Source organism: Carex rostrata, chromosome 17, assembly GCF_964058835.1.
Source record: "Carex rostrata chromosome 17, lpCarRost1.2, whole genome shotgun sequence".
NCBI lineage: Eukaryota > Viridiplantae > Streptophyta > Magnoliopsida > Poales > Cyperaceae > Carex > Carex rostrata.
In genome coordinates, this window is record NC_135934.1 from 5920529 (window position 1) to 5935934 (window position 15406).

Genomic DNA, 15406 nt, shown 5'->3' on the forward strand with positions numbered 1-15406 from the left:
AGGCCGCCTGTGATAGAGATTTCAAATTTCATGAGATAATGCGTAAAGTTAAATTCAAATTGTCTATTATTAATTATTAATTAATGAGGCTTAAAATGGTTCCATTTTACGTGTCTCATTATTATTCATTATTATGTCTCTATTTTTAAAAACTTTAATAACTCAATATTATCCATGCACATCCAAAAAAAAATATGCACATCCAAAACTTTAATAACTCAATATTATCCATGCACATCCAAAACTTTAATAACTCAATATTATTATTATGTCTCTATTCATTATTATAAGTTAAATGTGATCTCACCATTTTATCCATGCACATCCAAAAAATTATAACATGTTAACATTGTTTTGTTTTTTTATCAAGAGCTTGTAAAAATATGCAGTTGTGAATAACTTCTAGATGTTGATTTTTTAATTTATTGATCCACATAAAAATAAAATTAAAAAGTGATATTTTCTATGTGCATATAAAGAAGATAATATAGATTACATATGATGATTTATTTTGATATTATATATCTTAATTCTTGTAATTTGGTAGCTGCTACCAATGTTTCAAAAAAAAAAAAAAGATTTATTTTGATATTTAAATTTTAAATTTTGATTTATTAAAATTTTAAAAATAAAGACACGATGTAAGTATTTAAATTCTCCACTCTCCAGAATGAGTTTTAAAGAGGCTCCGTGAAGGAGACCCAAATTTTTATCGGATCCGTTTTAAGTAACTTCACCCCGTGAAGTACCTGAAACGGTATCCATTCATGTGACATATAGGAAGGGCCTTTATTTAGTCTCATTTTTCATATGATTACGTGATTTTATTGAACAAATATGCTAGTCATTAAAAATCTAATTAAGTTAGTGGATAACAAAATTGTGATTAAAATTTATTTTCATATGATGTTTTAGATTTTATTCATCGGTAAATATTATAAAGACTAAATAAGATTGAGAGTAATAAAATGTTGGGAACAAAGGGTGTGATGTGCTCACTAAGAAGGTTTGGTAGGCACAACTCCAAAAATGTATCAGATCGACTTCAAATGTTGAATCCAAACTGTGGAAATTCATGAGTGATGACATGTAAAATTTTAAAAGTTTTGAGTTTATTTGCTACAAGGTCAAGCGGTTAAAAAAAAATGAACATTTTATAAGTTAATTCATAAGTTGTTTTATATATTCAATTTTTATTATTTCTTTGACCACTTGACCTTGTAGCAAATAAACTCAAAACTTTCAAAATTTTGCATGTACATGCATCACTCATGAAGTACATGAATTTCAACAGTTTGAATTCGACATTTGAAGTTGATCCGATACACTTTTGGAGTTGTGCTCACCAAATTCTTTTGGTGAGCACATCACACCCTAGCTTTGCTCAAATGTTGGTCCTCTTATTTAAATCATTTATTCTTGGTTCAATTAATTCCGAGTTTCTTAATTGTTTTCAAATTAACCTCTGCTCTTTTTTAACCTACGCATTAAATTACTTTGGTAATATATTAACTTGGCTGCCTAAATTAATTACCTACTATTTATTGATAAAAAAAAATAATGTAAACATTAGCCTTAAAATCTCAAATTTTGTTTTTAGTAAATAAATCCATATAGTGCGTGAGAAATCATCAAAATATAATAAAAAAAAATCATTATATGAATTTATTGGAGCCGGATCTCAAATATTGAATGCACAGTTCAAAAGAATTAATAGTTTTATTTTGAGAATCTGGAAAGGATAACCTAATTTGTTTTGCATACCGACGAACATCACAAAAACTTTAATTCAAATTAGGTAATCCTAACAATTTTTTAATACATAATTTGGTGGATGCTCTAATCTAAAATATCATAATTTTGCTCTACAAATGTAATAATTTTGTGCAATATAGCTTGATTAAATGATCCTAATGTATATAGCACACTTTTTAATATTCCCTCGCCAATTTTTGTTTCCGTTACTATATCTTGAAATATGACATTTTTTTTTGGCATGAATATTACATTCTAATTCAATGTTTGTGTAATTTTTCTAACGGATAAAGAACTAGAAGTAAATAGTGGCATTTACAATGCATTGGTAATTGTTCCATCAAATTTATTTGATTTTTCCATGTCTTATATATTTTTTTTAAAGAAAGATAAAAGATCAAGCCTCTAAATTTTATATTTTTATTATTACAACAAATAATTTTCTCTATCTGAATTTCGAATCCATAATTTTCTATATAGAGATTATGTGTCTTTGTCACTAGACCAAAAATTAGTTTTTTCAATGCCTCGTATTGATTCTTATATTTGTATACTATTAACTTACTAAATTTTTTTGATAAATTGCCACCACTGCATAGGATAGTTGATAAATTGCCACCACTGCTTGAGAGCAAAATTGAGTCCTACGGACTATACTAGAAAAAAAAGATAAATTTAAAGTCAAGTTTACTAAGAATTTCGATGAACTTAAAAACACTTAGTTCTAATCTGATTTCATGATTCAAAGTTTGATACAGGATTTCAATGAAATTTGAATTGTGAGACTTTTTATGGGGTAATTCACAGGTTCAAATGTTTCAACAGCAGCTCGGGATTTTCTGTGGCCAAAATGAAGGTCAATACCAAGACATTTTGTTACCATTGGTACAAGTATTTTGAACAAAAGAGATTCAATTATTCAAACGCATAGTATCATTTAACAAATTCATGAGAAACGAAAAAGACTTATATATATAATTCGTCAGTTCTTTAATGTCAGAGCACGAATTTGCGCCAACAAAAATAAGCGTGAAATTTATATACTTCTTTTTTTTTTTGTTAAATTTTATATTTCCTAATTAAAATTTGCGTGAACGCATTAATTGAAATTTTAGCAATGAAGAGATGGTGAGATGCTGACTCAGATCGCTTGAAGTGATGAAGGTCCATGACCATGATATATCACGAGGAAATTAATACAAATCATCAAAGTAGCATATTCTCATTTAATTTTACACGTCAGCGCCTGCTCAAAAGTCACAAGCCCTTCCTATTGGATAGCTACTTTGAGTCAGCATACTAGCTAATTACCAGATTTTAGTTCAGATCTTCTGTGGCTTGTATGGAACATTCCTGAAACTATTACAGTTTCGAAACTGACGTGGCAGTTTCTAAACCAGTTTCAAGGACGTGGGAGAGTTTCTTATTTAGAAACTATACAGTAAAGTTTCTTATTAAGAAACTGTTTATAAACTCCATGCTGGCCAAATAATTGACTCAAATTATTCCTCATTTTTAATTTGTTGCTGACCTGGTTTAATAGAAACTCTAAAAATAATTTTAGGGATGTGAGAATTAGAAACTTTAGAGACTATAATTTCTAAAAAGTAGTTAACAGTTATTTAGAAACTCATTTGAGTTGCTGGGATGTAGATGCTTTACTTAACACAGTGACAAACAAATAGTTCGGGTTCGGTTTAGCGGAATCAAAAATTTATAATTCGGAAATAATTCGGTACACAAGATGGCAAAAAAAGGAAGAATTTTTTTTTAAAAAAAAATTACATTTTATTCACGAATAAAATGTATTACACATTTTTTGCATTTTATTCGAAAAGTCACAATCCCTTCCTATTGGATAGCTCCTTTGAGTCAGCATACTAGCTAATTAAGCTAGTACCAGATTTTAGTTCAGATCTTCTGTGGCTTGCATGGAAATTATATTACTTGGTTAGATACTGACAGACTGATAATTTTGCTTCAAAATTTTGAAATGTTTGGCTTCAAAGTTATTAAAATTAAAACTAGTGTATCACATATTCACATATGTTGTAAAAAATGTCTGAGATGAAGTTCCAATTCTCCACAGCAACACAACATCTGTAAACCTCTTACAAGAATAATATTCACCCAATTTAAAAGTAGGTATGAAAACGGATCAAATACGAACTGATAATTAGCAAATTTAATTCAGATTTTTTTATAAATATTCAGATACGAAATTGATACGAATAGTTAACTAATACGATATGAATTAAATATTAGACGAATATCAATACGAATATGAATATAATTTGAATATTAAACTGAAATCATCACATAATTTTACATAATATTTCCATAACAATTTACAAGCTAAAAATTATATATTAACTAGCACATATTATTCACTAATTATTATCATATTATTAGCCAGAATGTATCAAGGAATTATAAATTTATTAAAAGATTAAATATGAGTTTGTGCAACTTTCAGACCTAAAATAAATTGAATTTATAATAAAATATTTTATTATACTTTAAAGTTTAAACTAAAGTGGTATATAAATAGAGGTGGGATCCACTTACACCGTTTTTTGGTGACATCGGATTACAATTTACATTTTCAAAGTTTAAATAGTAGATCCAAACCTTTCAACATGATGGATATATTAAAATGTACTTGCAGATCAAATTTTATATTTTTTTTGAATTTTTTTACTATTTATTATGATGGGTAAAAAAATTCAATGGTTTGAAAAAATGATTTTATAAAATACTTAATAAATAGTAAAAAATAAATAAAGTTTGATATGCAAGCACATTTTAATATATCGATCATGTTGAACGGCTTAGATCAACTGTTTAGACTTTGAAAACTTTAAAAATGTAGAGTGTAATCCAATGTCACTAAAAAACAATGTAAGTGAATCCCTCGTATAAATATCCTGATACGGTAATGGACTATCTCAAGCAACAGCTCTAGAGAAGTCGAAGGACAAGGCTCATCAACCGAAGTAGTTAGCAAGGAGATTAGTTAAATTAGTTTGTTATGAAAGATAGTTAGACTAACAAACTTTGTAGATGCATTGTATCTAGTCACTGCTCTCATTATAAAAGGAGCACTTAACTACTATTAAAAGTTAATCAAGAAATGAAATAAGATTCTTTAATTCATACCTCTCTATCTCTCTGACTTTCATACGGAAATCCAAATCAAAATAATTATTTGTATCGGTGTCAATCTAATGCCGAATTTAAAAAAAAAACCATATCCGTATGATGAGCTAGAAATTAAAATATCTGTATACATATCTGCTAAATATGCGTATATGCTGCCTGACTCCCCTGTTTCTACCTCAAAAATATGCGTATATGCTAGTCATCGATCCGTACCTGTTTCCGGATACGAACGTTGCAATCCTATCTAAAATGAAGTCTTACGGGCAATAGAAGTGTAATAATTAATTAAGCTATGCTTTAATACACGTGAGAAATTTTAAGTCTTGAACAAACTATTTTCACCTACCTAAAAGTGAATTAATTAAGCTAGCAATTGATCAATTATGAACAGTTTGAGTTGTATACTATATCCAAGTAGCTAGCTTGGATTGAAATCACAACTACGTGATAGAATTGTTTACTTCAGATTGCATCGAGATTAGTTGAATTGGATAAGAACTAGCTAGATTAAACAATTGTTTAGATGAGATGATCAGTTTGTCATGAGAATTGACATATAAAAGAAATTCAAAAAGTCAAACGAAGTTGTTTTTTTTTTCCAATAAAATTACAAATAACATAATTTAATTTAGATCATTAAATTATAACATGTCTTTTTCTTCATTAATTGACATACTTTGTCACAAAATAAAAAGAACGGATCAATATAGTTTTAACAGTCACTACCAAAATTTTCATAAAGAAAAAAAAGAACGGATGGGCAAATTTGTTTGACTAAGACCAAAGATTAGTCAAATGTAAAGCACATGATTGATGAAGGGATAATTTAGCAGAGAAGACACGTCACCAGTGACATGTAACGCGGCGCATGGGGGCTGAGGGATATGCACGGGATATGTCTTTTTTGCCCTGGCAGATAGGCCCCACAGTTCTCATGCGATGCATTGAATTTGGGCACTTAAATTGCTCTCTGCATTCTCAGATCCTCTGCATTGCAGCATGTATGTTTACATTCCTCATTTGTTCAAGTACCTCGTTGATCACTGATCGGCATGGGATTATGGTAAGATGATGATGATTTGTGAGTAATTCGAGAATAATTTGGTTTTAAACATCGCGCAAATAAATTAGAATTTAATTCATAAGTTTGCGAGTTGCTTGGTTAATACGTGATTTTTCTACGGATAATTTGTCTTTTTCTAAATTATTCGTGAATTGAATGTTTCAACTCTCATGTTCAAATGCGAAACAAAATATTTATTGTGTCGGTTTAGTATCAACCAAACATGATATAAGAGAAGTGAGAAGAACGAAGTGATTTCGATCAAAAGCTTCAGTAGAAGCGTAGTTAGAATTTTTGTTCAGAGTAGGCATCAAATTTTACTAATATGACTAGCTGGTTGCAGACTATCAATTTAGACTGTAATTTGTTTAGGGATATAAGAAATTTTGTCCAAGAGTATACAACGACATGATTATACATGAACCTGCATATACCTAATTTTCAAAATTCAAAGTGTGGCTCCGTCACTAAATCCTTGATGATGGTTTTAAATTTATTTTGATTTAAATCCTATAATAGTACAATCTCAAAGTTGCATGGAGGATTTGTACAGTTTTTTTTTTCTTTTTTTTTAATTTAAACTTGATATTTTAAAATTCAAGTGAAATTGTCTATAAGGCCAAGGTTAAATCAACTACCTATTTAATATTTACATAAGAAATTTTATTCAAATTTTAAACATGCAATATTTCACACATAAGATATAGTTTTTGGTACTATGTCAAAAGTTTATTCTTTATCTTTAAATGTCAAAAGTCACCCTATAATTTTTTTCATTCAAAAAATTAACATAATGACTTTTTCATTAGTATTTTGGACATAATGAGCATATTCGGTTAGTATTTTAGACGGAATGAGCATATTTCGTTAATTTTTTGGATAGAAAAGTTATAGGGTGATTTGATTAGAACAAATTCAAAATTCAGTAGTTACAGAGAAACAAATCAACATTGAGTAATCAATTCATGACAAAGAATAAAATTTAGTGACCTCCAATGATATGCTGTATTGTAATTCGAGTTAATTTTAATGGAAATTGCCCATGTATTTTGTCTAAAAAAAAGAAAATTCAGACTGTAGAATGTCTTCGAATAAATCCTGCGTTGTAGAGGATGCGAGCTAAACTCTCGACTTGACATCTCTCTATATAATAGCTAAAATCAGATAACACTAAAAAAGAGCAGTGACACCTTGTTCGGTCCGTCATGGTGGCAACACAGCTCCCCCAGTCAAACCTTATTTCCTTTCACTGCATTTGGGACCCACCTTGGTTTGTCTCCCTAATCCAAATCCTCTGGAATTACTCTTAACCACGTGGAGAATTTTATCCTCTGAAATGACACTTATGGTCCCCAGGAAAATTTCAATCATATGTTAATAAAACATATTGGTGTATTCTTTTTTAAAATTAAATATGTATATATATTATTTGTTATATTCCATTGATTTAACATACTTTTTTTTTAATATAAATTGTTATTATTTCCGTGCCATAATGAGCAACTATTAACTTAATCATGTTATCTTTTATTTAATTTACATAATACGTCAATTGGTTTTATTATATATTTCAAGATAAATCTTTCAAAATATTCTCCATCAATAACTCCCATTCATAATGAAATAACGGATATTTTTTACATGAAGCACATAATTAAGCAGTTGACCTAGAAAATCTCAATTTCATTGCGGTACAATTGAAATAAAATTATAGAGAAAGAGACGATCAAAATGGGCCCCACCAGTGTGTGAAGCGGCTGTAAGAAATCGAAAACATATTAAATATTAAATCACAGAACTGTCTATAAATGGAGAGATGTACACTGAGAGGGAGAACAAATAAAACCCAAGAAAATTAGAAGAGAGAAGAAATGGAGGTCTCCTCCCCAGCAAACGATTTGTCAATGGTTCTCCCAAGAGTTCTCATCGTTTCTCGCCGCACCGTTCGTAAGAATAAATTCGTAGATTTCGTGGGTGAGTTTTAAAAACCTGCTCATGCATGCATGTGTTACGTTCCATGAAATTAATACAAGGTTTTAAGGAGCATGTTACATGAAAAGCAAAATTGTGAGCTCATGCAAAAACCTTAAATGAATTATAGTAAGAGAGATTTTTTAATCGCTTAAGAAATAAATATAAAGTCTAATTAAGAGACAAACTTCTTCTTTGGTTCCTTTGGTTGGTCATCTCTTGATGTATTTTTTTAAACAGATTTACTCAGATCCAAGATTGCGAATTTTAGAGTGATTTGAGCTGGTAATTTCTTGTTTATTTGACCTATTTTTCACAGAAAAAGATTTTTTTTTTGTCATTTTGTTGTCTCTCTATGCATTTGTTTTCCTTGACATTTTGTTGCTTTCTTATTGTTTCATAAGCATAAATAAAAAGAACAACAGATAGTAAAAAAATGGTTTTTTTTATTTGCAGGAGAATACCATCTGGATCTGATAGTGGATTATGGTGCGGTACCGGTGATCGTACCAAGAGTAGCCGGTATACATACCCTCCTCGACTCTTTTGAGCCGATCCATGGTGTGTTATTATGCGAAGGAGAGGATATCGATCCCTCCCATTACTCCCTTGATCCGGAATTCTCGAGCCTCTCTGAGGAGGAGTTGAATGAGATCCGCAGAATGCACACAAGCGACACAGCCATAGACCGCGAGAAAGATTCCATTGAACTCCGTCTTGCTCGTCGTTGCCTTGAGCGCAACATCCCTTACCTTGGTATATTCATTTTGTTTCTCATTGTTTTGGTTTGCACTTTCCATTACAACCATTCATCCAAATCTCCATAATTGGACGATAATATCTAGTTTACTTAAACAATGTATTTAATTAAAAAAAAAAAGACATTATTGTGTTACATATTTAAACCCGCGCATATTTGAAAAGATATATCAATTCTGGAGTGAATGCTTTGGTGACAAAATCCTCTGTGATATATCAATTCCAGAGTGAATGCTTTGGTTGGAAATCCAAAAAGTAAGAAAATTCTCTGAAATATACATTGATGGGTTTGACAGTGTATTGGATGCCTTGACCTCCAACTCAAGATTTAAACCTCCAACTCAAGATTTAAAGAAAAAAAAAAAAAGGATTTAGACGGAATGCCTAACTTTAGGAAAAATGTTGTCTATTACTTGCTCTAAAATCTAAATTTATTTTCCTCAGGTATATGTCGTGGATCACAAGTTCTAAATGTTGCATGTGGAGGCACTCTGTACCAAGACGTAGAGCGGGAATTAGCGAAGCACGGGACAAACAATAGTTCCGTAAAGCACATGGACTACGACAACTATGATGGACACAGACATCCTGTGACTGTGCTCAGGGACACACCTCTGCATGCATGGTTCAAGGACTCGCTCGATGAGCAAGGGAACATGGAATTGATGGTGAATAGTTACCATCACCAGGGAGTGAAGCGATTGGCTGAAAGGTTTGTGCCGATGGCATTTGCTCCGGATGGTTTGGTCGAGGGGTTTTACGATCCCGATGCATATAATCCCGATGAGGGGAAGTTTATCATGGGGCTGCAGTTTCACCCTGAGCGGATGAGGAAAAATGGGTCTGAGGAGTTCGATTACCCCGGATGCCCGTCAGCTTATCAGGTAGAGTTTCACAAAAAAAATTAAAAATGTTTCTCTTTTATAATATTTCCTTAAGTTCTTTGATTTGAAACCTTAAATTGCATCTTCAAATTTGAACTGTTAATCTTTTGCAAAAAAGATTTGTCTATATTTATTTTTTAATTGAATTCAAAACTCAGTATGAATCTTTTTTATTGAACCAGATAATCATATATAAGATTCAGATAATAATTGACAGTGAAATTTGAAATGTTAACTAATTTTAGGAGTTTGCAAAGGCGGTGATCGCGTACCAAAAGAAAGTTAACAATACCATGGGAAATCCACACGGCACACCGAAGCTGGACAAAGAGATGGAGATGAAGAGAAGGATAATTGTTCGAAGCTTTTCCATTGCAAAGAATTTGTATGATTCCAGAGTCACCAGCCCTCTGCTTAAGGAGGATGATCTTGAAGCAGGAGCCGAGTTTCTCGAGGTCAGCAGTTAAAAAGTGAATTTAATTTTTTTTTCTTTCATTATTGTTGGTTTTTATTATTGGTTTTTTTTCTTATTTCAGTCAAACACCGCGATGAGCTTACAACAGGAGAGAAGGCTGAAGCAGATGGGTGCCACTGTGAGGAATGCATCATCGTACCTACAGAGATTGAAGATGAATGAGGAAAGGGAGATGGTGGCTAGGGGCATTATGGGAAAGATGTCGCCTGAGCAGCTTTCTGAGCTGCTTTCTTTCTACCATATCATGGGAAATATATGTTCTGAAGTTTTGGATAAGAAGCTCAGTGCTTGCTGAACAATTTATGATCTGAATGGAGACATGATCTTCTCTTTAGTATCTTGTATAGATGCAAAAAAAAAAATTACTTTTCTTTTGTTATTTGCTATTTGCTGCTTTTGTGTGGTTGCGTTTAGTCTCCAATCAAATTAGTATGCTCTCTTCATTTTTCTTTATGTATCATAATATGATATTTTCAAGTCATTTTCCAGAAAAGAAATCTCACGAGGTTAACGAGAGACTCTTTATTACAATTAAGCTCCATTTTACTTCTGTTTTTACTCGAAACATTTGGAATCTTTGTAGAATATCTTATATTTTTCTGGTAAATTGATGGATGTACAAGTAGGGCAGTTAAATTATATTATCCCAACTTCTATCCCAAAATCTTGCAATTTCAGAGTAAAAAATATTTTGCATTGATATCATGTCTTTTGTTTCTTTTGGTTTGGTACACAACATCAACGAAGCGAGCAAACTCAGTGAAAATGTACAAAAGAGTACAATAGAGTTAATTCAGAGCTGATAAATTTACATGTTATCAAGCATTACACAATACAAATTATTGTTATTACGATACATACATGTCTAATACTGCACAAGACATGACATGATTACCAGTTTAGACGAGGACATTACAAAAAAGCGCCCCAATCCTAACCCAAAATAAAAAGAAAGAAAATACATAAACCAAACACCTGCTCCTCATTCATCAACTGACATCTAAAAATATCCAGTTTCGAATTACTATTATTCTCTCACAACATCAGGCACAGGTGCAAGCAACGGGCCTTGACTTGTTCTAGCCACCTTCTGTTTCTTTTTTATTTTCCATTAATTCTCCTTTTTTTTCTCAATTTTTTGTTCTTTCGTCTAATCTTCTTTCATTGTCTCATAAGATAACAGCCATATCCGGAAAAAAGGAACGCCCAATTGATGTATCAGTAGCATATTATTCAGCGACAAAACTTTTCTTTCTTTTTTTTTATAAAAAAGATTTCTCTATTGTTGCCTTCACTTCCGGTATGATTGATGAGAGAGAAAGAACTGCAAATCTGGATGGTACACATCGAGAGCTCGTAGCCGTTTATCAGCTGCTTGAAGAAGTGATAACGCGGCTTGTTTCTGAATCTGATTAGGTGTCCAGATTGCAGGTTTGAATTTGTAGGATGCAAGACCAAATACTGGGAGCGACATCACAGGACCTTCGTTCAAGGGAACACAAAGATCACATTCACTTTGGAACCCTGGAAAAACCAAAATTTTAGATGAGACAAAAAACACAAAATTACAATGAATATGAAAAATTAACAAGCAGAAAAGAAACCAAGAATTGTAATGTATCTGTCAAGAAAGAAACCTTTAATTGGTGTAGAGAGAGAATGGTATGTGAGAAAGCAAGCCTCAATATCACGCAGTGTGTTGCCCATTGGTATCCTATATATCGGGTACCTGCAACATTTGCAGATTACGCTTAATACCGTTCTGGGAAATTTGCTCAAATAAATTCAACAACTTTCTAAATAATAAACAAATTTTCTTCTTAGCACCATACAACCCACAACCCAAATATTATTTAAGACGAGGTAAAATACTAAATAGAGAATCCTACCATGCAACTGAAATCCAGCTTCCGGGTGACAAGTCACAACTCCTTGCAGATTTTAATATAGGAAATTCCTTTTCAAGTGAGTGAATCTGCAAACATTAAGAGAAAGATAACACAGTTAAAAAAAAATTTAAATGATAAAGTAATAGCAACAGAAGTTCATAAACAAATTTCATGAAGAAATTACCTTCTGTGACAGTGGTTCCCGCATGTATGGAGGGTTCTGTTCAAGGTATTCAAACAGAAGCTCACCTTTACATCCTCCATAATTGCTATCGTCTAAAGGAGCATGTGTATTAGAAGCTACTACATCTCCATTGGTCGTAACCCTTTCATGCTCACTATCACTGCTCCCATCACTGCTTGTTTCGGGATAGTAATAGTCGCTATCATCACTATCTGCACCCCATTGCCTACAATAAGCAAGTCCATGAGTTTATTGGATTTAAACAGTAACTTCTCCAAATCAAAATTTGAAACAAAAACCATAAAGAGTCTATCAAATAGTTTTGTTTCACCAATTATTCCTAAAGTCAACCTAAACAATTATTGCCGTGGAAAACCAACCTAAACATGATATTTTGTTAGCTCACTTCACCGGAACAAATATCTACTAGAGCAATGAAATCAAATAATCCCTAAAAATTAAGGGTACACATTTTTACAGAGCAGTTTTTAATGCGTACAGAGCACAGATAATAAGATGAAAGCTGTCACGTGTATACCTTGTGCTCTGCATAAATTAAAAACTGCACCGTCAAAATGTGTACCCAAAATTAACCATTTCCAATTTTGGTCAAAAGTTTGTTGAGTTTCAATTTACTCATTGTTTGCTATTTCGGTCCCCAAAATAAAGGCCAAAACAATACCAAATGGCCATTTAGGGACACTGAAGGACCAAACTGGTATATATGTGAAATTTAAGGAACATATATGCAATTCTCCCAAATTTTGACCTACCGTGGCCTTTATAATTCTCACTTCTTCTTCAAAAGTAAACAGAAAAAGATTGACCACCTACACAGGTATCCTTCCAAAATATTTTTTTTCCTTGGTATAAGCAATAAAAATCTCCTGTGCACATGCTGTTGATTAGTAGGTACGCTAACCAGAAGGACACAGAAACCACACCTTGAATCTACCCATTGCCTCTTAGGCTCGCCATACAGCTGCATTCCAGACAAATATGGGACGTAATACTGTACCATACTATCACACCCGTTAGCCTCAACAGGTACACCCGCACCGTACACGCTCCGCTCTTCAAACGAGTCCCAGAGATCGGTAAGCAGGAAGAACGGGGCTTCAGACTTTCTCCAGGATTGTGCCTGTTGATCAGTTTATAAAAGAGGAATTAGTTTCTAAGAGCAACTTAAATTATTAATATTACTCAGTTTTTAGTACTACATAAAAAGAACTATAGGAACGGCCAATATTATTAAGTTGTTGCTTTAAGCAACACATCATATGTGGCCTAAGAAACTTGCAAAAGTATTGCCTTGACTCGATTTTTGCCTGATTATCAGGTCCTATTACCGGGCTATTCTAGAGAAGTTATTAGCCTATATGTTATTTGAATTTTTTACTTGACCTCTTTCCTTTAGATTTTATTATTCTTGGATAAAGAAAGTCTTCCTAATTCTCTAAATTTCATTAAAAATAAAGAGTCAAATTAGCAGTTCAACCAACTCCAGTGAATCAAGAGAAGTAGCTAGCATATGGAATACAAGTCAAATTTACAGTTCTAAGACTGAAGCTTGCTTCACTTGAAATTTCGTTGATATTATTTTGAATACTGAATAGATTGCTTGAGAGAAGCAGAATAACCGAATCTATCCAGTTCTATGTGGAACATGTTCAATTTTTCATTGATTTGTATGTTAAAAATTCACTTTTTAAATGTATGGGGAATTAAAACAGTTAAAAATTTCAAACTAACTATATTGAAATAGCCCAATATTTTTCTCTTAATGAAAAACTTTCATATACTGAGCTCAATTGTACTTTATCCAGCAGTATTTATAAAATGTGCCTGATTGTTACCAACACCCAAAAATAATAATCTGCTAATGAAGCACGCAAAAGCAATTAATCGCGGAAATTGGCCTTTTTGAATTATTAACCTCTAAAATCCTCTTCAAGAAACGCCTCAATTAGTGGACAAAAATACAAATAAAATCTAAACAATCCGGGGGCCGGGGGGGGGGGGGGGGGGGGGGGGGGGGGGGGGGGGGGGAGGAAACAAAAAAGAAAATCAAACCTTAGAGGGGTAACGTGCTGGGACCGAAGGCTTGGTGGCTTCCAAGAAGCGATCCAAGTTGGAAGGCCCCACCGGTGCCTCCTCCGGCAAAGAACTCGGCACCTTCTTCTTGTATTGGTGCTGATTACGTGACTTCCATTCCCGATCAGACTCGAAGAACCGATCGGAGCTCAGAGCTGTGGCCACCATGGTTGCGAAAGCGAAATTCGAGATTTGGTCGGCGAAGAAAGAGATTATTAGTTCTACAAGGTCGTATTTAAAATCGTGATTGATCAGGTAACAGGTATCAGATTAAAAGATGGATAGAATTCGTTTCCTTGTAGAGCGAGATCGGTTGCTTTCAAGGGGAAGAATCACAATTAAACGCGGTTTTGGGGAAGTTAGGGGTTGCTATTAATAGATTCCCTTTTTATTTTTTTATGGCCTGAACATGGAATTCCTATCCCCAAAGTAACTGAAATTATGAGTTTGGATCCATACCGTTAGATATGATTTGGCACGAATATTAAAGTTTGCCGTGCATTCCACCTTCGAGCTGGATTGACCCATACCATGATCGGACGGTCATAAATTAAAATCAAATTTTAGGGTACTGTAGGATATGCCGACCACAAAGCATGGAGAGGAGTGGTTTGCTTGGCGCGTGGCGTGGGTTGGCTGTGTTCCCTGTTTTCCGCATTCGATGAGCGACACGTGTAAGGATATAGGTTACGTGGATGGTTTAGATGTGATTGGCAGCAGGGGCGGCGAATCGGGAGCGTGGGAGCAAATTGAGGGAGATGATGAGAGAGAAATGACAAAATGGTTTGACCATGGACCAAATATTAATCAATTTTTTCTTTTCTTGAATCTTAACCACCTTTTTTTCAATTTTTATATTTACAGCCCTTGTCCCTCTTCATTTGTGAGCTCGGATCGTCTGTAACATATATGTAATATATCTCCATCCAACGAGTTCTCGACTTTTCATGAGCATAGTAACCAGATACATGGTTAATTCACGAATTATTCGCGTTTAATTCATTTTTCCGATGTTTCTGAACCGAGCACCAAATATAAACCAAAAAAATGTATAATATATTTTATTCACGAATAAAATGCGAATCACAAATTATTTGTGAATAAAACGTGAACAAAATGCAAAAAAGCTCAAAAAAAAAATCTAATTTTTAATTTTTAGGGCTTTTTTTT

The 15406-nt window shown here is 32.9% G+C and overlaps 2 protein-coding genes across 2 annotated transcripts; one reads left to right on the top strand and one right to left on the bottom strand.

Annotated features, from left to right (window-relative positions):
• The first annotated feature begins 7784 nt into the window (after positions 1 to 7784).
• On the top strand, positions 7785 to 10581 carry LOC144568139 (putative glutamine amidotransferase GAT1_2.1). The gene is made up of 5 exons (XM_078318383.1): positions 7785 to 7954; positions 8408 to 8707; positions 9155 to 9594; positions 9840 to 10049; positions 10131 to 10581. Exons 1-5 carry the CDS (start codon positions 7852 to 7854, stop codon positions 10362 to 10364), a joined length of 1287 nt encoding a protein of 428 aa, XP_078174509.1. The 5' UTR covers positions 7785 to 7851; the 3' UTR covers positions 10365 to 10581.
• Positions 10582 to 10852: 271 nt separating this feature from the next.
• Positions 10853 to 14582, bottom strand: LOC144568141 (uncharacterized). Its single transcript, XM_078318384.1, has 6 exons — positions 14216 to 14582; positions 13087 to 13283; positions 12143 to 12368; positions 11959 to 12044; positions 11707 to 11798; positions 10853 to 11593 (listed from the first exon to the last, which is right to left on the bottom strand). Exons 1-6 carry the CDS (start codon positions 14402 to 14404, stop codon positions 11361 to 11363), a joined length of 1023 nt encoding a protein of 340 aa, XP_078174510.1. The 5' UTR covers positions 14405 to 14582; the 3' UTR covers positions 10853 to 11360.
• Positions 14583 to 15406: the final 824 nt, after the last annotated feature.